Consider the following 24,747-nt stretch of genomic DNA (forward strand, 5'->3'; position numbering starts at 1 on the left):
TCTGCTGAGAGCCAGTGTAGTGAACATGCATGGGGCAGGGTTGGCATCAGCGCCTGACATCCTTGGCGCTGACTTGCCAGCACCCCAGCACTTTGGTCCCTGCCTCCTCCGTTCTGGCCTGGAGCTCTGAGCCATTCCTAGCCCATCTGGAAGCATGTTGTAAAGTGGCAGGACACAGGGCCTTAGGAACCTAGGAAGCCACCTTATACCAACTCAGACCACTGGGCCATCTAGCTTAATATTGTCTACATTAACTAGCAGTGGCTCTCTAGGGCGTCAGATGGGATTTTATACCAGCCTGGGACCTTCTGCATGCAAGGTAGATGTGCTACCTCCCTTTCCCTGGCTTCTCAGTGGCTGCAGATTAAGGAATGCCTTGGTCACTCCCCTTCCTGTTTCTTGCCACTTAAAGGTAAAGGGACCCCTGACCGTTAGGTCCAGTCCTGGCTGACTCTGGGGTTGCGGTGCTCATCTCGCTTTATTGGCCGAGGGAGCCGGCATACAGGTTCTGGGTCATGTGGCCAGCATGACTAAGCCGCATTTGGCGAACCAGAGCAGCGCACGGAAATGCCGTTTACCTTCCCGCCAGAGTGGTACCTATTTATCTACTTGCACTTTGACGTGCTTTCTAACTGCTAGGTTGGCAGGAGCAGGGACTGAGCAACAGGAGCTCACCCCATCGCGGGGATTCGAACCGCCAACCTTCTGATCGGCAAGCCCTAGGCTCTGTGGTTTAACCCACAGCGCCACCCGCATCCCTAAATACCGGGGACCTTTCATGTGTCAGGCCAATTACTAAAGCCCTTTTTTTGATTCTGGCAGGCTTTTGTTTTAGAAGTCCTGCCCAGGCATTCACCTGGACACACAAAGGCTTAAATTAGTGGCAGGGGTAAGTCCACAAGCCCTGTCCCCAAAACGCTCTTCTGATCTTTGTATGATCAGCGAGCTTTTAAGCACACTCCATCGAAAGTGCTTGGAAACCCTTGCAGTACACACACAACACGGTTGGCATCAAAGTGCCAGCCTGCATTTCTCTCTCTCCTCCCCATTTAATATAGGGGTGGCCCTATTCCGTGGGGGAAACCAAAATGACCAAGGGGATAGATTGCGTCCTCCAGACCTGGCCCACCTATGAGGAAGGGTGAAGCAGCTGCCTCAGCTAGCGCTCCCACAAGCATTCTGCCCGCTCCGCAACCTGTCTCGCGAGATCTCGCCACAAATCAGAGTCGATAGGGCGGGGAAGCATTTGCCTTTTCTCAATAATAATAATAATAATAATAATAATAATAATAATAATAATTTTTAAAATTTATTTATACCCCACCCTCCCCAGACAGAACCAGGCTCAGGGCGGCTAACACCGATAAAATTACAATAAAACGTAATAGAAAACAAAAGTTAATTAGAATACGGGTTAAAATACAATTTAAAATGCAGCCTCATTTTAGTAGTAGCCCATAAATCAAAACCATCAGAGGAGGGAAACATAAGGGTCAGACTGAGTCCAAACCAAAGGCCAGGTGGAACAGCTCTGCCTTGCAGGCCTGAGGAAAGATGTCAAATCTCACAGGGCCCTGGGGTCTTGTAACAGAGCATTCCACCAAGTCGGGGCCAGTACTGAAAAGGCCCTGATCTTAGTTGAGACCAACCTAACCACCTTGCAGCTTGGGACCTCCAAAGTGTTGTTATTTGTGGACCTTAAGGTCCTCCGTGGGGCATACCAGGAGAGGCAGTCCCAGGAGAGGGAGGAAGGCATGATGCTAATGCATGCAACATCACCCTCCACCCCAATTGCCCTTGAAATCTGGCACCTCTGGCCCTAAATGTTCCCCTACAAAATATTTCACCACATGCCACTGGTGGGGTGTGCCAACTTTGGACTCCCCAGTGAGAAAAGTTTGCAGCATTTGGGACCTTTTCATTCAGATGAAAGTAAGGGCGGATGTGATAGAAGTCTGTAACATTATAGGATGCAGGATTTGATGGGACATTGGCTCTTCTCATGCTCTTAATGAAGGTGTGCTTGATGACACCGTTCATCGTGATATGACCCTTCCCATGGCACACAGCACCCAATTATATGTATTAGGAGCAATTGCTTTTGCTTCTCAGATATAATCATTGTTTTTTGCAGGTTCTAGCCTCAGACTTCCCCATACTTTCCAGGAGGCGTAGATCAGTTCATAGGAGACTAATAGTCACCCACTGTAGCCTGCCCATCTTGCTAAGCACAACCCAGCGCTCACAAAACATTTACCAGCGCATTCCGCTGCGAGATACTGTATGCATCTCAAGGCTTGAATTAGCAGAAGGGCTCAGCCGCCTGCAATTGAGATCAGACCGTTGAAAGCATTGAGCACAAAAGCTGCATGCATTAAACCCGATGGCAGTCAAAACCTTTCCAAGCTGAAGTTCAGGGTGCCCTCACTACAAAAAGGAAATTACCGTGCTATTTTATTAGGCAGGTCTGAGGGAAATGAGTCGGAAAAGCACCTGCTCCCTCACGCTCCTTCACATATGTTTGAAACAGGAGCAGGAAACCTGATTTTAAGAAATTGTATTAAATTAAATTAATTTGGTTTGATTTGTAATAATCTGGAAAAATAATAAAAAATAATTTGGAAGAAAAACGAGGGTGGTATCTACTTTGCACTTAGAAAAAAATATGTTCTCTATCAGGGCAGTCTAAATTATGTGCTAACAAAAACTCAAGATCTGTGACTTGGACACTTCTGCACAAATTAAACCATATTTCCATGATGCCTCTTTTGTTGTTGTTGCTGCTTCTTTCAGATGCACAGAGCACTACATATGGATTAGCTTGGTACAGTTCTAACAACATCCCTGTAAAGCAGGCTAGCATTATCATCCCCATAATTTATCCCACTATATATTGAGTTGTGTCCAACAAGGTTTTAACTCAGAGTAGGTGCAATGAAATTCATAGACCTAATAAGTCACATCCATTAAACTCAGAGGGTCTACTCTAAGTATGACTAACTTTGGGTACAACAGTTGCTAAGGTTGCCAACTGACCAGGACTGATCCTGTGCCTTCAGCATTGTGACTGGTCAAAATAATCATGTGAAACTTTTCACTGGATGATGATGAATACTGCTGGGTCTGGCTTTGGTGATTGACACTGGGCAACCCATCAGCAAAAGACTCACCAACTGGAGGCTGATCCATGAGGGCGAATGGGGCACGACACTACCTAACTCAGTCTGCCCTCCACCAGCCCCCACCTGCCTGCTTTGTTACTCTCAACCAGCCTGGGGGATGTACTGTCTGTCAGCTTCCTCATCCTTAGTCGCAGTGTTCCATTTATCAGGCAGACAGTTGGAGACAACATCAGATTTACCTGGCTCTGCCTGTCACTGGCAGAAGACATTGTATGGATGTTTTGGATGTACTATTATGTCTTGTTTTGAAGAGTTCTGCTAGTAAAAATTTGAACACAGTCATACCTTGGATCCCAAACACCTTGGTACTCGGACGTTTTGGCTCCCGAACACCGCAAACTTGGAAGTGAGTGTTCCAGTTTTTGAATGTTCTTTGGAATCCAAACGTCCGACGTGGCTTCCGGTTGGCTGCAGGAGCTTCCTTCAGCCAATCAGAAAACACACCTTGGTTTCCAAACTTTTTTTAAGTCGGATAGACTTCCGGAACAGATTCCATTCGACTTCCAACGTACGACTGTAATATTTGTATGGGCTTGGACAATGATTTCTTCCAAAAGGAGCCAGTTCTTACATTTCCAGTTGCTTCAGACTGTGCTATACAGTGGTACCTTGGGTTACATACGCTTCAGGTTACAGACTCTGCTAACCCCGAAATAGTACCTTGGGTTAAGAACTTTGCTTCAGGATGGGAACAGAAATCATGCTCTGGCAGCGTGGCAGCAGCAGGGCCGAGGGAGCCAGCGTTCAGCTTCTGGGTCACGTGGCCAGCATGACTAAGCTGCTTCTGGTGAAGCAGAGCAGCGCACAGAAACGCCCTTTACTTTCCCACCGGAGTGTACCTATTTATCTACATGCACTTTGACATGCTTTCAGACTGCTAGGTTGGCAGGAGCAGGGACCAAGCAACAGGAGCTCACCCCGTCACGGGGATTTGAACTGCTGACCTTCTGATCGGCAAGTCCTAGGCTCTGTGGTTTAACCCACAGCACCATCCATGTCCCTAACCCGAGGTACCACTGTCTTAATATTTGCGACAAAGAGGCTGCCAGTCTGTGCAGGTGATACTGATCTAAGGTGGACCAATGTTCTGACAGCTTCCTAACGTGAAGGCAGCTTCCTAATTTCCAGAGGTAAAGGACAGAGCTTTGTGTCCCCTTCTTCCTGCCCTGAGACCCTTAAGCTAGCTGGTTGCATTGAATGATTCAGCTGCCAATCCTTTGGGTTTCTATGCATGGAAAGGAGGGCAGAGAGGTCATGAGCATAATATGAACTGGATCAGGCCAATGGCCTATCTAGCTCAGCATCCTGTACTCTAAGCGATAACCAGATGCCTTTGGGAACACAGGACCTGAGCACAACAGCACTCTCCACTAATGGGGTTAACAGCAACAGCATCTATCTCGTCCTTTGCCCCAGGCTAGCAAAATATCTTGGGCTGGGTCTGAGGATACTGTGGCTCTGAAAGATAGGACACCCCTCGGCTTTTCAGCGTACAGGAAAAAAAACACGCCATTTTTGCTGGAAATGGGTCACAAGTGATGGTGGCGAGGTGACATCTCTCCCAGCTCTGGGGGTGATAATGGCTCACCTTTGTATTGTGCCAGTGGGGGCTCCCTGGCGCTTTGGGGTCCAAACTCCATAGACACTTCTGATTAGCAGCCATCGATTGAGAGCGTCCTCGTTTCAAACGCCCTTTCAGAAATCCAGCTCTGTATTGACGAGCGTGCTGCTGGTAAGAGAATGTTGAGCGAGACAGAAACACGCTTCTGAAAACTTGAGTTTGCAAACTTGTTGGAAATAATTGTAAAGAACCAGCAGAATTTCCCCATCTGCTCAGCTCAATGTAAAACATACACACACAAAAAAAATTTGACTTGCTTTGACTCTCTGTACAAAAACATGAGCTGTTCGAAAATTGCAAGAGGGTGTGTGAATGAATGAGTGGTCTATAGGAAGCTGCCTTGTTTTAAGCCAGACCGTTGCTCCACCTCTAATCACAGAATTGTAGAGCTGGAAGGGACCTCGAGGGTCATCTTGTCCAACCCCCTGCAATGCAGAAATCCTTCCCACAGCCATCCTTGGGTGGGCTCGAACCACCAACCTTCAGGTTAACACCCAGACTCACTGCAGGCTTCATATAGCTCAGTATTCTTGACAGTAGCAGCTCTCCAGGGTTTCATTTAAATAATAATGATAGTTCTTTAGATTCAGGATGGCCAAAGTAGCAAAGGGGGAGGGGGATAATGCAACAGTGTGAGGGTGAGTGTAGCTCAGTGGTTAGAGCAGTCTTTCCCTACCTTCTGCTTCTACATGTTTTTGAACTACAACTCCCATAATCCTACCACTGGCCATGATGGAAGTTGTGGTCCAACATCTAGGGATCCAAGGTTGAGAAAGGCAGGACCAGGACTTGAGAGATCAGGGTTCAAATCCCCATTCGACCATGATGCTCACTGGGTGACCTTGGGCCAGCCGCTGCTTCTCAGACCAGCGCCGGATTTACATAAAAGCTAAACAAGCTATAGGGCCCCACTCTCTTGGGCCCCCCCCAAAAAAAAAATTAAAGGAAAAAAATCTGGATGTACATTTCCTTAATATAAAAAACAAATAAAACCTACATACAGCAACAGTGTTTTGTGAGTCCATTAGGTCCATAAATTACCATATACTGTATATTCAACAGCGACAATTTGTTGTTGACAAAGGACAGCTGGACATATAAAGGGCCCCATTAGCTTCAGTAGCTTAGGGCAGGGGTCAGCAAACTTTTTCAGCAGGAGGCCAGTCCACTGTCCCTCAAACCTTGTGGGGGCCCAGGCTATATTTTGAAAAAAAAATAATGAACCAATTCCTATACCCCACAAATAACCCAGGGATGCATTTTAAATAAAAGGACACATTCTACTCATGTAAAAACATGCAGATTCCTGTACCATCCACAGGCTGGATTTAGAAGGCGATCGGGCCAGATCTGGGCCCCGGGGCTTAGTTTGCCTACCGATGGCTTAGGGCCTCATCAAACCTAAATCCAGCCCTGCTCTCAGACTATCCTACCTCATGGGGTCGTTGTGAGGATTAAATGAACAGTGGGGAGAACCATGTACGCTAACCCCTTGGGGGAAAATATGGGACAAATGCAATAAACAACCGTTTGAGCTCATTCCTGAGCAGAGTCTTATCTAAGGAGACGGTGGAAGGAGTTCCTCTTTGGTGTCACTGCTGAAAGAGAGAAAGGGCAGCCAAGATGTAGGAAAAGCATCAGGCCTAGGGGTAGCAGAGAAGTTCTGAAGGCAAGGCATGAGACAATGAGCTACGAAGCTGTGAGCCTCAGAGAATAAAGTGCATGTACTTCAGCACACCTCCCTTGCCAGTGAAGAACCTCAGCATTCCAAAGGCTGATTCCACAATAAAATTGATTCCCTGCTCTTTCACATCTTATGATTCCTAGTACCGGTGATTATATATTGCTAATTCTTGGCTTTATTTTATTCACAGTTGTGTTCATATTGGCTTTTATAATTTCTTGTAAACTGCTTAGAAGGTATTCTTACAATCAAGCGGTATGGGTATTTTGTTACGTTAAAAAAAAATGAATGCCAAGGAACTCAGGGGCTTAGGAAGGCCCAATCCTACACAGACCTCCGAGGCTTGCAGAATCCAGCCGGTTAGAGACCAAGAGGGACTCGCAATTTAACTACTCTGTTTGCAGAACGAAAAACATCTGATGCTTTTGCAGCCCACGGGAGGCTTGCTTTCCCTTTTCTTCCCCCACTGGAAAGCTAATCATTAAGTGAGTCACATCTTTAGAAATGATAATACATTTCGCTGGCATTTTGAAACGTCATCTCTGCATGTCCTTCCCCGATGAGTGTTTTGCTTCAAGGAAGGCTACCATCATTTCCACAACTGCGCCAGACGATTATTTGCAGGGCGGGTGAGGAGGGAGGCAGCTTTGAGGGAGGGAGCAAGCAAGGAAGCCTCCCTGCTGTCTGTAAAGATATTTTCAGAAGCAGCAAGGCTGAGAATCGGGCAGCTGGGGCAACCTCGCTGGAGGCACAGTTTCCCCCAGCCCACCCACTGTGGAAAGCACCATGGAGTGAAGCGCAAGGAAGAGGGTGGAAGAATACATCTTGACAAATGGTGAATGAACATAGGAAGCTGCCTTATAATGAGTCAGACCAGCGGTCCATCTAGCTCAGTATTGTCTACACAGACGGACAGAGGCTCTCTGGGTTTTCAGAAAGATTTCTCTCCTGATCCAACCAGATTTCAGGGATTGAATGTGGACTTTCTGCATGCAAAGCAGAGGCATTTTGGGAGTTGCAGGTGGCGCTATGGGTTAAACCAGAGCCTAGGACTTGCTGATCAGAAGGTTGGCAGTTTGAATCCCCGTGACGGGGTGAGCTCCCATTGCTCGGTCCCTGCTCCTGCCAACCTAGCAGTTCGAAAGCACATCAAAGTGCAAGTAGATAAATAGGTACCACTCCAGGATTAAGGTAAACGGTGTTTCCGTGCGCTGCTCTGGTTCACCAGACCCGGAAGCTGTACGCTGGCTCCCTCGGCCAATAAAGCGAGATGAGCACCGCAACCCCAGAGTCGGTCACGACTGGACCTAATGGTCAGGGGTCCCTTTACCTTTACCATCTGGAGGGCCAGTTAGCTACCCCTTCCTTAAATGCGGTGGGGAAAATTTGACACGACTGAGGGCAACTCCACACAGATACTTAAAACATGACTTACACCTCCAAGAATCCTGGAAACTGTAGTTAGTCAAGAAGACTGTGATTTGTAAGTGTGGGTGGGGAAACTACAGTTCCCATGATGTGCTTTGCATGTATCCTGCGGGTCTGCCCTGTTTTACCTTTGAAGTTTATGGTGAAAAATTAAAAAGGTGAAAGGTAAAGGACCCCTGGACAGTTAGGTCCAGTCAAAGGTGACTATGGGGTTGCGGTGCTCATCTCACTTTTCAAGCCGAAGGAGCCGGCGTTTGTCCACAGACAGCTTTCTCGGTCCTGTGGCCAGCATGACTAAACCTCTTCTGGTGCAACAGGACACTGTGACAGAAGCCAGAGCGCACGGAAACGCAATTTACCTTCCCACCGCAGTGGTACCTATTTATCTACTTGCAGTAGCGTGCTTCAAACTGCTAGGTTGGAAGAAACTGGGGCAGAGCAATGGGAGCTCACTCCATCATGGGGATTCGAACCGCTGACCTTCCAACTGGCAAGCCTAAGAGGTTCAGTAATTTAGACAGTTGTGGCCCACCATCAGTGTCAGGAAAGGAACTCCTGTCCTGGTATGAACCTACCTGGACCCTCAGATGTTCTTTCAAGGCCCATCTATAGGCCTCCCCTCCAAAGGAGACTTGGTGGCTTGTGGCAATGGAAAGGGCCTTTTCAGTTGTGGCTCCTCATCTGTGGGATGCTCTCCCAAGGGAGGTTTGCCTGGCACCTTCACTGTCATCTTCTGGGAACCTCGTAAGACTTACCTTTCATCCCCTGGCTTTGGGTGGACCGAGACAGTTTTGTTCTGCTGTTAGCGTGCTAATGAAGGTGTGTGTGAATGTGAATTGTATGTGCTTGGAGGACAATGCTAACGTTTCCTCTTGGTTTTTAATGGCACAATGTATGTTTTTAATGACAGTCACTCAGAGGACCAGCAACCAATGAATCTAATAAGGAATAATTCTCTTCCCTCAGCACTGGAAAGCAACACTGATTGGGATGTGGCGTCTGAAAAGGGAGCCCCTTGTAGAAAACTACAAATCTGATGAAGGAGGGAGGGTGTCATTTCAGTCAGGAAGGCGTATCTGTGACACTTCCCTTCTTTAAGCTTACTATTATCATTATTACTGTTAGGAAGAACGGTGGGGGGTTGGGGTTGGGAGGTGACACCCACCTGGGCTTTTGCAAGAATGGCTGTAAAATTCTCACAGTTTCCCAGAGTAATTTTATCATTATTATTATTACTTCCATTTGCATCCCATCTTTCCTCCAGGCAGCTCAATATGGTCTCCAAGAGCAATTATTCTGAAGCCAACCCCTCTGCAAGGTGCTAGACCTCAGGAGGCCGTGGAGAAGCAGCAGAAAAACAAGTTCGGGCTTCGAATAATACTGTGGATGAGATCCTCCTCGCTACAAAGGGAAGCAAAGTACTTGTTAATCTATCAGCAGCAGCCCAGTCACAGAAGGCTGGGGAGTGGGGGTAGTCTTTGCAAGGGCTTAGATGTCCAGCATCACTCAGAACACAAAGGCATCTCAAACGGCTTGTGCCCTGTGCCAGGAAAGAGCCAGCAATCTCCTGTCTGATGGCAAGCCCAGTGTGCTTTCTGTGCCAGCTGTCCATCTGATAGCAAGCCAGGTGTGCTGCCTGTTAAGTCCAGCCAGCTGGAAGCTGCATCAAAAGCAAGGCACTACCTGCAATCCGGTGCAGAAGGCACAGCTATTAGTTTGCTTGAGAGCTGCAGACCGCTGTGATGTATGGCAGACAGGTCTGCATGGGATACAGCAAGAGCTTCCGCTATCTTGATGTCCCAGAAGCTCAAGGAACAAAGGAGACCTTGCTCTTAACATATGGTGCTGTACCTGAGCCAGGATCTGCAGAAAGCAAAGACCTCCAGCCGCTGCTGAAAAAATATTCTACTATAAGAGAGTCCTAGCAAAGGGGGAGTGGTGGGAAGAGCCTTAAAATGCTCTAGTCCTTATTGGCAGGAACGAACCATGACGCTGTGAAAGATCTGTAAAGGACTAGGGCATAAGGTTTTTGCAGGAAGGGGGATAGCTTTGGGGCCTAGCATCGCTCTAAAGTCAGGGATGTGTAAAACTCTGGTCCTCCAGATATTGCAGGGACTCCAACTCCCATCAGCGCCAGCCAGCATGACCAATGGTCAGGGATGATGGCAGATGGAGTCTAACATCTGGAAGGCCACAGGTTCTTAAGTAATCAGCATGGGGAACTGGCTATTGGTCCCAGGTCTATGTTCACAAGAGCAGTTTGGTAACAATATGGAACAGTGGGAAAGCCAAGCCCGGTCTCTGTTCTCACCAACAGCAGATAAGGCAATGAAACATGAGTCCTGGACTGTGCCATTTCATACCACTAGCAGGGGCATTGAATGTTCCTTACACACTTTTTTTAAAAAAAGAAAACCATATTAAGGAGAAGGTAAGACTACAGCTCTTCTCTGATACCATATTTTCAATGTGCATAGTGTGTCTGTGTGCTCGTTATCCGCAAGGGACATCCAGTCCTGCAATCTTGTATTTTCAGGCAGAATGCAATCAAGGACAGCTCTACAACCTCAGCTACTGCTTGTACGAAAGGGAAAACCCACAAAAATGCCTGTTGCAAATTGTACAAGTAGTGCAAAATACTCTTTGTCCATGCATGTTCAAGGAAAATTTAAGGTGTGCAAATCAGTCGGTCATGGCTGGCCACACCAGCATTTTCCTCAGCTACTAATGTCACGGAAATCGCTTCTGGATGAACCCATGAGCTATCGGTTCATGCTACATCTCCCTGTGCAAGAACATTCCCGATGAGATTTTGGATTGCTTGCATGTAGAGGAAAAATGGTACAGGAACCAGTTGTGGCTTCACACACTAATCAAGTGTCCAAACCCTTTTGCAATAATAAATCAGAGCTTGGTTCTAACTCACCCTTGTAATTAGATAGGAAATCTGTGTTTAGGTCCCTAAGGCAGGGATCAGCAACCTATGGGCTGCAGAGGTGCACCCACTCCACCAAATCCCACTGTTCAATCCCACCTTGTCATGCAACTTACCTGTAGGTTTTCTGAAAGAAAAGGGTCAATGGGGAAAGCTTTTCAGAAAGAAAAGGCCTTGGCGGGTGGATACAACCTACAGGACAGTATGTTGCCGACCTCTTCTCTCTTCTCCCAGGTGCGCAGCCTGGGAGTCATTTTGGACTCACAGCTGCCCAAGGAGGTACAGGCCAATTCTGTGTCCAGGGCAGCTGTCTACCAGGGCCATCTGGTATGCAGGCCGAGACCCTACCTGCCCGCAGACTGTCTTGACAGATTGGTGCATGATCTAGATATCTCCCGCTTCAACTACTGCAATGTGCTCTATGTGGGGCTACCTTTGAAGGTGACCCAGAAACTACAACTAATCCAGAATGCAGAAGCTAGATTGGTGACTGTGAGTGGCCGCCGAGACCACATAACACCGGTCCTGAAAGACCTACATTGACTCCCAGTACGTTTCTGAGCACAATTCAAAGTGTTGGTGCTGACCTTTAAAGCCCTCAACGGCCTCAGCCCAGTATACCTGAAGGAGTGTCTCCACCCACATTGTTCAGCCCAGACACTGACGTCCAGCTCCGAGGGCCTTCTGGTGGTTCCCTCACTGTGAGAAGCGAAGTTTCAGGGAACTAGGCAGAAGAGGGCCTTCTCGGTAGTGGTGCCCTCCCATCAGATGCCAAGTTTTTAATATTTGATGTTTTATCGTGTTTTTAATATTCTGTTGGAAGCCACTCAAAGTGGCTGGGGAAACCCAGCCAGATGGGTGGGATATAGATAATAAATTATCACCATCATCATCCTCTAGGGTCAACCTCTTCTCTATGGTCAAAACAAACTAAAGGGCCAGTATAGGCAGTTTCTCTTTTTGGAAGATTCCCCCTTTTCTTACTTCAGAAGAAAACCCTAAAGCAGCCCCTTTCGATCAAATGAAGAACACAGAAGTCCTCTCATCACCAGTAGAATCGTGTATTCTTGGGTTGTGCAATTTGGCAATAAATAAAGTTGCTACATTAGGTTCAGAATCATGGCCTCCCCACTCCTCAAGTGACAGTCCAGAGCACACATTCTAGAGCAGCATCCCTGCCCCTGGTGCCTTCCAGATCTTTTGAACCACAACTCCCATTGTCCCTCACCACTAGCCGTGATAGAGTTTTTTCTAAAAAAAGACCACCTGGAGGCACCAAGTTGGGGAAAGCTGTTCTAGAGTTTGCACCTTCATGTACAGCCTGCGTCAAAGTCCTTGGGCCAATACTGGTCATCCATGTAGCAAACACTCTCCCAGCTGCTATCTGGAGGGCTGTTTGGAAGGCTTGGCGGGAGGCTACTGGCCAGTGTCTGTTCCCATTGTACCTCCACCAATCTGTAAAGCTCCATAGACGTCTGAGCATCTTCTACTGATGAATGTCCATTTCGGCTAACCTAACAGATGGGAAAGGAGAAAAAAAACAATCAAACTGTGTGTAAGGTTCTAGTCCTCCAGATGTGCCATCTAGTAGCACTGACCAAAGCCAACCACTCCTACCAACTTCTTATAAAGTATATATTTGCAGTAGTTTTCCTATTTAAGAAGTACATCATAGCCAGTCCAATAGCACTGAATTCTACTACTAGGGGTTCTCATCCCTGCTCACCCCACCAACCTCAATCCCTCCATTTACCACTTCATCCAACATCCCCGATATCCTCCCAGCTCCTTCAACCCCTCCACCACATCCTCACAGCCCCTCACTGTTCCTCCATCCCTGCTTTACTTAAACCTATGATGTTGTTCAAACATCTCAAAACGCAACTTCTCCTTTGCTCGCCTCCTTTGCCCTGTCTTCATGCATATCCAGGACTGCGATGCGGCACTACAACTCCTCCAACGGGGGGCTGCGTGATGACAGCCTTGCATTTTTATGTATATAGGAAGATAACCCATGATAGCTGAAATGAACCTTTGTGCTCAACAGCAGTACAACTCTTATCTCTGAATCCTATCGGGATTGCCTAACAAGTTAATTTATTTAACAATTTATTTTCTGCCCTTCATCAGAGGACCAACACAGAGGTTTATAAATATAAAAATACATTAACATAGTGACAAGCAAAATAATACCACCACCCCACCCGACCCCCGGAGTTTAAAAAGCCATGGATTGTTTGAATATCTAAAGGCCTGGTAGAAGAGGAATGATTTTTGTCTGGCACTTAAAAATATGTAATGAAGGGCCCAGGTGAATCTCCCTGGGGAGAGCATTCCACAGTTAGAGAATTAGGAGATAAGATTGATTCCTGAGGAACCCCACACTGAAGGCAGGTTCTACAGGACCAAACAGCACTCCCCAAGCATGACCACCCCTCAAGATGACCACCAAGGTTGGACAAGAGGCACTGCAAAGCACTGCCCACCCTAATTCAGACAGCTGCTCCAGGAGGAAACCATGGCTGATGGCAGGGAATGTTGCCAAGAGGTTAAAGAGAATTAACAGAGACACGTTTTCCCTGTCTCTCTCCTGACAGGAGTCATCATACAGGTCAACCAAAGCAGTTTCTGTGCCAAAACTGGACCTAAAGCCCGAATGAAATGGATCTCGAAAATAAAGTTTCCTCCAAGAGTACTTGGATCTGGAACTGAGAGAGGAAGGCATCTCCTTAAATTACCTGAATATTCTTGTGTAGCAGCTCACTAGCCAGGCTCTTGAGAGAGACACTGGCTTTCATAGGGAGCCCCATCTTCTTCCTCAGCAGGGGGCTCCGACTCGTGTCCCGTGTCCAGGCATGGGGGTGAAAGTATTTCAAGGCTCGGAAGTCGTTGTGGATGGCATGCCCCACCACTATCTTGTTCCTCACGATCTGTAGGATCTGCAAGAATTAAGAGGCCGTTTAGCTACCTGCCGTCACAGAGGGCCTTAGGAAGATGGCGAGGATAGGCTGTGCTCTGCATTTTTAAAGGACTGAACATAGGTGGGTCAGAAATATTTTAAAACTGTTTCGAACCATGTTGTATAGCGTGACTGGATTTGAGGGGATGTTTGCTTGGAATCCTGGGGATTTGTGAGCTACAGCAGTTAGTGGGTCTGGGGCAGAGGCTGAATGGGATTCTTTAGCCTGGGACTAGGTCTAGGAGAAGAGATCCGATTTGAAGATTTCTATGTGAAAAGAAGAATAAATACTGTAAAAAGAAGCTTGTATCAAAAGCACAACAAACCTATCTATTGATTTTTCTCCTGTGAATAAGAGAGCCGTTAAATTATTCATCCTGGCCCATTTCCTATAGGGGTCTGGACACCCGCTACAAAGCGAATTGTGATAGTGAGACTATGGCAATACAAACTGACAGAAAAAATAAAGAGATCCAGTATGGTGTAATGGTCAGAGTGATGGACTAGGACCTAGGAGACCAGGGTTCAAATCCCCGCTCAGCCATGATGGGTCAGTGAGCATGACCTTAGGTCAGTCACTCCCTCTCAACCTAACCTGCCTCACAGGGTTGATGTGAGGATGAAATGGCAGGGAGAACTATGTACACTGCTTTAAGCTCCTTGGAGGAAAGGTGGCCTATAAGTGTAAAAATAACAATAGTATGAAAATCTGTACAACTATACAAAAGGGGAAGGTTCCTATTCTGTGGAATAGCATTCCTGTTGAGATATTAAAAGGCACCCCCTATCTGCACTTTCCGGAAAACTTTCCAATGGGTTTTTCATTTTTCTGTTTTCATTTATCTTACACGTAAAGCATGTTGAAACGTTGTTTTAGAAGACGATTAATAAAGGATGATAATAATAATACAGTCGTACCTTGGAAGTCAAACGAAATCCGTTCCAGAAGTCCGTTAAGACTTCCAAAATGTTTGAAAACCAAAGCATGGCTTCTGATTGGCTGCAGGAAGCCCTGTCGGGTGTTCGGCTTCCAAAAATAGTTCGCAAACCAGAACACTCACTTCTGGGTTTGCGACGTTTGGGAGCCAAAACGTTTGGGAACTAAGCTGTTCAACTTCCAAGGTATGACTGTATTCCCGATGGCTCTGTACAAAAAGTGCAAAACCTTTTGGACTCAAAGGCTGTGCAAATTACAAAGCACAAGGTACACCACAACCCATTAGCAATGCTGTTGGGTTATATCAATGGGACACAACTATAAAAAAAAATTAAACCCTGATCTTCTGATAGTGGCATGCCCAGCCATAGCACACCAGGGGCGGGGGGGGGGGGAGACACACACGTGTTAAAACATCAACAGAAAGGAAGTGGATAAGTTCAGCCAGCAAATACAAACCCAGGAATGGAGACAAGAGAACAGAGCATTTTGCAACAGACAGGTAGCCAGCAATTATTCACCTGGAACCGACCCCTGTGAAATGGGGTAAGCCAATCAAATGGAACATTAAAAGGCTTGTATTCAGAGACTTGAAACGAACTGGTAATGATGTACTAATTAACCTAGGCACCGTTAGCCTTCAAAGAACGAGCGACAAGGGTGCAGGGAGCATTACAAGCTTTAAAATTTTCTCGGTTGTAATTTTGAAGGACGCAATAAAGTAGGAAGGTTAAAATGTATCACTCTCCTTAATAACAAACTCAGGTGCTGAGTGCCAAGAGAAGTGGAGCCAAATTAGGGTGACCGACAAAAAAAATCCAGAGGTGTCAGTGTTGCAGGAAAACTGAAGGTTTGAAGTAGTTGCAAAAGGTGCGATTGGGCAAGAGCCCACAAGGTTATTGCAGATCACACGCTGGAGTCCCGGTCCAAACACCCCATGTCATTTTGGAGGGTCTCTTGAACGTCAGGTGCAGCTGTGTGCATGTGGGGACTAAGAGATGAAGTGGGAGATGGGCCCACCTGCACAATACATTGAAAGCAGTTATCATACCAATATTTAAAGAGTCCACGAACTACAGTTTAAGGGCGCACACAGAAGGTCCCTGCAACTCCAGGTAGGGCTGGAAATGCCCCTTGCCCGAAACCCTGGGGAGCCTCTGCCAACCAGAGCAGACAATACTGAGCTAGATGGAGCGACGATACGACTCATTTTTCAGCAGCTTCCTATGTTCCTAAAACTGGCTTGTGTTTTTCCAAATCCTTCTAGGCTACTGCAAGCTGGCGGACATGATCCTTCTTCTTCTTAAATGTACAGTGCAGTATCTAAGGAATACAGGGGCTTATTAGTAGTGATAACATTATTTATTTAGTTGCATTTATATCCCCCCCGTTTCCTCCAAGGAGCTCAAGCAGGCATACATGGTTCCCTCCTCAGCCCAGTATACCTAAAGGAGCGTCTCCACCCTCATCGTTCAGCCCGGACACTGAGGTCCAGCTCCGAGGGCCTTCTGGCGGTTCCCTCCCTGCGAGAAGTGAAGCTACTGGGAACCAGGCAGAGGGCCTTCTCGGTAGTGGCACCCACCCTGTGGAACGCCCTCCCATCAGATGTCAAAGAAATAAACAACTATCAGACTTTTAGAAGACATCTGAAGGCAGCCCTGTTTAGGGAAGTTTTTAATGTTTGATGTTCGCTTTATTATTATTAATAATAATATTCTATTGGGAGCCACCCAGAGTGTCTGGGGAAACCCAGCCAGATGGGCGGGGTATAAACAATAAATTATTATTATTAATATCTCATTTAATTCCTACAACAACCCTGTGAGGTAAATTAGGCTGAGGGGCAGTGACTGGCCCAAGACCACCCAGTGAACTTCACAGCCAAGCAGCGATTTGACCCCTGGCTTCCTAGGTCTTAGTCCAACACTCTAACCACTATACCACACTGGTTCTTATTTTCTCATTTTTCAAATCTTGGAAGTTCAGTTCTCTGCATTTTCCACATCAGTTTGAAATTTTTGTCAAAGCAGCAGCAGCAGCCTTCATGGAATTTCATGGATTTGACTGCCGTCTCCTGGGTCCTAGTCTGACCCTCTCGCCACTAGACCACACTAATTCTGCAGCAAGCATCTAATTCTCCAGCTGCACGGATTCCAATCCTCAACCCCTCTTCTCCCTCCTTTGCTTACCTCGCTCCGTGCAACCTTAAAAGGAGTGGCCTTTTCCATGTGTCGCCGGGTGATCCCGCTCCACCGAGTCCTGTAGTCAACAATCGGGAGCTCTGGCCGGACGTATTTGTCGTAGATGACGTCCCCGTCGTAGTTCACGACTGTGCACCGCGCCAACTCGCTGGTCCTCCCAGCGGGGCCCGTGCCCACCATTTCGCAGTCAAGCGCCACACATTTCCTGGGCGTCGCAGGGGATAAGGAACCGGTGCCCTTTCCGCCAGGGGAGGCTACTTGATCCTTGAGACTTTGGGAATATGTCGGCCACCTGCCTGGGTTCACTGAAGCGCCTGGCGCAACCGGACAGAGCAGGCAAGGCTCCCTAGGAGCCCCTGCTACATCCTCCTGGAACAACTGGTCGCAAGGGCTGACTTCACAGCGCAAGGACCTGGCTGCATCACCCATTTCTGAGCTGCCTGAAGTCGTCGGCAGGGCTTTTCCCTGCAGCCCTCTCTGCTCCAATGCCCTCCGTGCCATAAACCGCTGGTATCGGCGGCTCTTCTTTTTCTTCTGGCCAGAGGTTTCAGCATCCTGGGAACCTTTGTCGTGGCCCGGATCCCACTTAGGGCAGAGGCACCCAAGGTCCTGCTCATCACCCATCCCCAAGTTACCCACCTGGACCACTTGCGCCGGAGTTATCCCACCTGGTGAGCAGCTGGTGGTAGACGGCATCCTGATGAAAGAAGAAACCCCAACTAAAGAATCATGGCAAGAAAAATTGATGGGACTATGCAGAACTGGCAAAACTGACATACAAGCTACGGGACAAGGATAACTGTGACTTTAAAGATGAATAGGAACCCTTTACAAAGTATTTGAAGACGCAACAAAGCGAACTGGACTCCTTGGCTGGTTCTGAATAAACATTCACAAACTTTTTATTGATAATAATCAGCTAAATAGTTTGAGGATCTATACAACTGTGTAACATGCAGAAAACAGCATTTTTAGAGAAATCAAAGACTGGAACTGAGGGAAGTCAGGGAGGTGGGGTGGGGGTTCTGTGGGGGGAGGGAGGAAAAATGGGGGGGAAAATAAGGATGATATGTTTCTGGATAATATGTTTTGTTTTAATTTTGAATAAAAAGTTATTTAAAAAAGAAGAAGAAGATTGGGGAGACTTGGGGAACGGGAGGTTGGGTGGAAAGGCTGATCCAAACACGAGAAGGCAGAGAGGGGCATGGTGGGGAGAGCAAATAAGGCACTACCTCCTTGTGGGATGGTGATATCCTGCCTCTCCACTCAGGAGCAGGGAAAGCAGGGTGGATAAAAATCACAGATTTTTTTTAAATCAGATTTTTTAAAATTTAAATTGGATTTTTAAAATAAAATGTTTTTGGAGGAAAAGTATTTCTAAAGATAGTTTTCTATTTAAGTTACATTATAGTCCAAAGGCTATTCATCAGGAAATAAGGATTTGTTTTGTTTTTCATGTGTGCTAAAACTCAATCTAAGGTTTGTTTGTTTTAAAAAATTGTTTAACCACATCAGTTAACAAATATGGATACATATGCTATAATGTTATTGTTTTAGTTAAATAAATTTAACTAAATTTAAATTGTTAAGAAATGATTATTTTTCTCCTGCCAATAAAGTACAGCAGAAAAGTTGCCCAAATATGAACAGTCAACTTATTAAACCTCACAATAATTTCGAAATTGTCTATCAATGTATTTCTAATAGTATAACCAAATCAGTAATTTTTGATATAACTGTAAAAACTACTCTGAAAATTTATTATTCCAAAAATGAAACCTTCATCTGGTTGTAAATATTAAGAATATTACCAGCAAGAATGAGTCTTTCTGTTAAAAAAAAGAAGAAGATTTAAATCAAGTCTTACTGACTAGTGATTTAAATCAAGTCTTACTGACTAGTGATTTAAATCATGTCTTACTGACTAGTGATTTAAATCAATTTGATTTAAATCAAATCCACCCCAAGGGAAAGTTTTCAGGTTGTCCAGTGAAAGACATTTGGAAAGAATGCCTTCACCCAGGGACTCCTCCCCAGACAATTCACATCACTCCCTGGACATGCTGACCAAGGCTGATAAGATTGTCCTAGGTGAGGGATGGGGCACCTGTGGCTCTCTAGATCTTGGGTGTACTACAGTTCCCATCAGCGCCAATCAGCTGGCCAATGGTTGGGGGTGATGGGAGTTGTACCACTACAACAGCAGAAGGACCACAGGGTTCTAGTACGGTCTTGAGTGTGGCAATAATTTCTGGTAATCAATGCAAGGGGTGGTAGTGGTCTTGCCAGCTCATTTTAATCATTCAGAAATATACCGAACCCTATCCTTTCCGAAAGGTCAGTTTATTTTTCCTGCCTCAGTTGTCCCATGCCCCAAACCTCATCTGAGATTTTTTTAAAATATAATTCTTCTACTTATTTATTGCTTACTTACTTACAAAGTGCCTAAAATTGCTGGGTGGTGGAAGCTCTGCTCTCAGGTTTATCATCTTTAAAAGCAAAGCCAATAAAATGCAAAAAAAAAAAAGAGGAAAAAGAAAATGATTTAAATTGATGTTGGGTCTTTATCTTAAAAACGGTGACAATCCTAATCAATGTTAATAGTAAGTAAACTTTATTGTATTGTTATATTTATTTTTAAAATATTTCTGGTTCTATGATCCCATGAAAGGTATCTGGTCCACCTTTCAACAACAATGTGTTCATAACGTAATGTAAAATAAACCTATTTATAAACATTATAAAACAATAAATTAAAGCTACATATGAGTAACAAATGTTAACAAACATAACCTAGCTTTCAGTGCCTTATGAGGGTATGTATGTGCAATTTTCATGTGCCTACAGAGAGAAGCCAAAGAACTATCCATAGGAGAGTATTACGTAACTCTGAGGCCACCACAAGAGAGCCCCTGCTTTTGGAAGATAACTGACAATGTTACCTCCCTAGGCTGGGGTACAAAACAGGTAGATGGGAATGTACTGCTATATCCCTAAGTAAAAAGGTAAAGGGACCCCTGACCATTAGGTCCAGTCGTGGCCGACTCTGGGGTTGCGGCGCTCATCTCACTTTATTGGCCGAGGGAGCCGGCGTACAGCATCTGGCCAGCATGACTAAGCCGCTTCTGGCAAACTGGAGCAGAGCACGGAAACGCCGTTTACCTTCCCACCGGAGCAGTACCTATTTATCTATTTGCACTTTGACGTGCTTTCAAACTGCTAGGTTGGCAGGAGCAAGGACTGAGCAACGGGAGCTCACCCCGTCGCGGGGATTCGAACTGCCAACCTTCCTATCGGCAAGCCCTGGGCTCTGTGGTTTAACCCACAGCGCCACCCACGTCCCATATCCCTAAGTAATCTGAAGTATATCAGGAAGCATTTATGCCCAGCCCTTTAAAAGGGCTGAAAAAAAGAATGCTAGGGAGCAGGGGGACCAGGAGCAGATTTCTGCATCAATGGACCTGTAAGCTTGATTATGTGATGCTGAATTCCTGCTTCCAGTCAGTGCAGACAATACTAGATGAACCTGCTTCCTATTATCAGTAAGGCAGCTTCCTCTTATTAGTATCTGGTTGGCTACTGTGAGGAGGAGGGGGGGGGGTTATTGTTTTATTTTGACTTGTGTGGTCTCATTTTGTATTTTTACCTTGTGAGCAGCCCTGTGATCTTCGAGTGAAGGATTGTATACAAATTGAATAAATAAACAAATAAGGACAGGATAAGGAACTAGATCCCCCCCCCCACAACTTTCCTCCTTCCCATATGGTGAGGTGGGATGGGGGGGGGGAGTTTTATTTATTTACTTTAACCATTTTAGGCTGCTTTATGGGCAAATACCCGTCCAAGGCAACTCACAATTAAAATCAGCCCAAAGGAAGAAAAAATAAATGTAACATTTTGAAAACTTAAAAGAGAAACAAACCCTGTTATCAAGGCCCGAAAAAGGAAAAAGTTCAATCAGACCACTACTCGGCTAAAGAACAGCTTATGAAACCTACAAGTCCCACCCCGATTCAGCCCAGTTTCACTTAAATTATACCCCCCTCTAAAAATAGGTAAGGGAGAATCCAAAATAGGTATGCGAACCATCTTCTCTAATACCCCCTCACGGGGCCTGGGAACTTCCCAAGGCCTCCTAAAGCCCCACTTTTTCTCTTGCCTTCAGTTACTTCTTCGACCCCCAACTTTTAAGGATGAGATCCGCTCCACCCTTTTGCCCATTTCCCCCTTACCTAAGCAAGCCCGATCCCCACGTGTCGCTCCCGGAAGCAAAGGCTGAGCTGACGACTCTCGCATGCCCGGGCAAGTCCTGCGCTTCGGACGCGCCCCCTACCTCTGATTGGCTGCCTTAGCCAAGACGGTGGAGAGGCTATCTGCATAAATGGGCGTGGCTTGGGATGGGTGCTGGCAGGCGCCTCGCTGTCCGCGAGCAAGGGAGTCGTCCTTCGAGTCGAATGCTGCTTGCGTCCAGTTTTAAGAGGCTGTATCTTAACTGCCACGTAATTGTGTACAGGGCAGCCTGATTGTAATCTTTCTTTTTTGTCGTTAAGATCTGAGTCTAATGGGAGTTGACGGTTGCAGTCCTGGGAGTAGGACCCATAGGACTTCTCTGAGCAAAGGTGGAGAAGATTAAGTCACCATGAAAATTGTGCATAGGATCCTAGCCGTGCATCCCGAGCTTGCCCTGGTTTACTTGGAAGTAAACCTCACTAAGTGCAATAGGGAGGTAAAGGTAAAGGGACCCCTGACCATTAGGTCCAGTCATGGCCGACTCTGGGGTTGTGGAGCTCATCTCACTTTATTGGCCGAGGGAGCCGGCGTACAGCTTCCGGGTCATGTGGCTAGCATGACTAAGCCGCTTCTGGTGAACCAGAGCAGCGCACGGAAACGCAGTTTATCTTCCCGCTGGAGCGGTACCTATTTATCTACTTGCACTTTGACTTGCTTTCGGACTGCTAGGTTGGCAGGAGCAGGGGCCAACGGGAGGTCCCCCCATTGCGGGGATTCGAACCGCCAACCTTCTGATCGGCAAGTCCTAGGCTCTGTGGTTTAACCCACAGCGCCACCTGCGTCCACAGCACCACCCGCGTCTCTCATGTATTTAGCCTTGCAGCTTTCTCCCGGCATTATTCCCTTTCCTAAGAAGTGGCTTAGGATAAACTACCCCCCATCGGTCGGATTCAGACGTTCCATATTTCCATATGGGTGCAAAAAGTCTTCTGGGAACGCGGGGCTTCTTTTCAATGTAACAAAGTCCTTATGCTAGTGGTACTTTCTGCTTAGGAACTAGGCGTGCAGAACACCCAAGTATAGATTGTCCCACATGACAACTGCACACATGTAAGTTTCACAGCATATGGGTGTACGGGAAAATTTGATGGTTCAAGGCTTCCCAGAGGGTGTATGTGCTCACTCAGATAAGGTTGTCAATGCTCCTGTGTCTTAACAGAAGCCTTATGCATAGAAATGAAGCAACTTAACCTTGTTTCAACGGCATGCCTCAAGATGCTCGCATGCACACAATGGTGTTCCTCAAAGAATCTACATAACCAAATTTCGTTACAGGTGCTATGAATAACAACTCTGTGAGGGATAAACTACACTTCCCAGGATTCTTTCGGAGAAGCCCTATGGTGTGGCTGTGACCTTCACTAGTTGCATTTCTCAATGTCACACTACTATAAGCAGCATGGCTTATAGTAGCATGGTTTAAACGTTTTTAAAAGTTGACAGTCTTTCATATACCAAAATGCACGTGCATGCCTGCGAAAAACATAAATTTAGGCAATGATAATTACATTAGGACATGGAAAGAGATTAAAAGAGAAATATTAATATGCAACAGATTGAAGCTCTCATTTTGGGGGAGAATCTCTACAATTAAAATGAATGTGCTGCCCAAAATGTTGTTCCTATTTCAGGCGATCCTAGTGATAGGCGGAGCAGGTTGCTTCAAAGAATGGAAGAGAGACTTATCAAACTACATCTGGCAAAGGACCCAGAATAAAACATGTTACTTATAAACATTAAAGAAAGAGGAGGTTTTGCCTTGCCAGATTTGAAGATCTATTATGAGGCATCATGTCTATGCTGGTTAAAAGAATGGTTAGTTCTGCAAAATACGGAACTGTTGGATTTGGAAGGATGGGGCAACAGATTTGGGTGGTACACCTATTTATGTTATGGAAAGGTGACGGTTCACAGGGGCTTTTTGAACCATATAATAAGGAAAGCACTATACATAGTATGGGATAAATACAAACAGAAAACCCCCTGGTGGCTTTCATCATTAGAAGCCATTTCAGTAAAGAAAAAAAATATGGAAAAGAATTGGGCAACATATAAAAAATTATTGGAAGAGGAGGCAAATCAATTGAAGTTAAAGAAATTTGAAGAAATTTGGCATTATGTGACAGACTGGCTGCAATATTATCAATTGAATGAAACCTTTAAATTAGATAAGAAAAATGGATTCACAACAGAAAATTCAAAGCTAGAAAAATAATTAATACAAAATAGAAGCAAAGCGTTATCCAAAATGTAAAGATTATTACTTGATTGGGAAGTAAAAGTTGAAGAGGTAAAAGAAGTCATGATTAAATGGGCAAAAGATTTTGGGCATATAAAACAGATGGACACATGGGAAAATTTGTGGATCAGAGATTTAAAATTTACAGTGTGTTACACACTAAAATAAAGTATTATGAATATGTTTTACAGGTGGTATTTAACACCTAGTAAACTAGCAAAGTTGTACAAAACAAACTCAGATAAATGTTGGAGGTGTAAGCAGGTAGAAGGAACAATGTTACATATGTGGTGGGGATGTAAGAAAATTAGAAACTTTTGGGATAGTATTTATGAAGAATTGGGAAAAAATGTTCAGACAAACTTTTGTCAAAAAGCCTGAAGCATTTCTCTTGGGTTTACTATCATCAGATACCCCAAGCTATAAGGATATTTTTATATGCCTCTACAGCGGCAAAAATACTATTGCCAAAAAATGGAAGGGGGAAGAGATTCCAACAAAGGAAGAGTGGCAAAGAAAGTTATTTGAATACATTGAGCTGGCTAAAATGACAGAAATAATTAGGAACAGAACAAGTCAAAGGTTCAGTAAGGACTGGGAGTGTTATAAAAATTACCTAGAAAAACATTGTTCTCAAATAAAACCTTTACTATGCTTGGATTATTTTTTGCAAAAGACAAAACAGTTATCATAATTAAATAAGTTCATACCAAGAAATGAAAAACATCTAAAGAAGGCAGTTAAGGAAAGAAAAGAATGACTCAAATTGAGGTGGTGGACGGAAGACAACTCAAAAGACTAGAGTGCTTAGGTTTGATAATTCAGAGTAATAATCATGGGTAATAGGTGGAGGGAAAGATATTTAGTTATGTATTTTTATGTATTTATTCATTTTTAGTTTCAACTTTGGATGGATACTTTCTATGGATGTACGTAAAGCAAAACAATAAAAATTATTAACAAAAACGAAATGCACGTGCATGCAATGATAACTCACGATGACTCACACCCTTTCCTTTGTGGAAGTGGTTTGCCTGAATATGCAAAGCACATCCTGTGATAATGTAGGATTACCTGGGAGACAAGGGATCGCCCCTCAGCTATGAAGCTCACTGGGTGACCTTGGGCCAGCCACTGTCTCTCAGCCTAATCTACCTCACAGGGTTGTTGTGAGGATTAAAATGGGGAGCTTGGAGGAAAACAATGGTATATAGCTATAAACAAATGAATAGTGGCCCCGGGATAGGGTGCAATGTCAGAAGACTGGAAAA

The 24,747-nt window shown here is 45.4% G+C and overlaps 1 protein-coding gene across 1 annotated transcript; it reads right to left on the reverse strand.

The window, feature by feature from the left end:
- Positions 1–11,895: 11,895 nt before the first annotated feature.
- Positions 11,896–21,361, reverse strand: AEN (apoptosis enhancing nuclease). The gene is given in 5 exon segments (XM_081839163.1): positions 11,896–12,364; positions 13,589–13,789; positions 16,936–17,644; positions 21,180–21,227; positions 21,229–21,361. Coding segments are annotated over 5 exon segments (1,260 nt in total). The 5' UTR covers positions 21,327–21,361; the 3' UTR covers positions 11,896–12,160.
- Positions 21,362–24,747: the final 3,386 nt, after the last annotated feature.

The sequence above is a fragment of the Podarcis erhardii genome (assembly GCF_964252035.2).
Source record: "Podarcis erhardii genome assembly, chromosome: 14".
Classification (NCBI taxonomy): domain Eukaryota; kingdom Metazoa; phylum Chordata; class Lepidosauria; order Squamata; family Lacertidae; genus Podarcis; species Podarcis erhardii.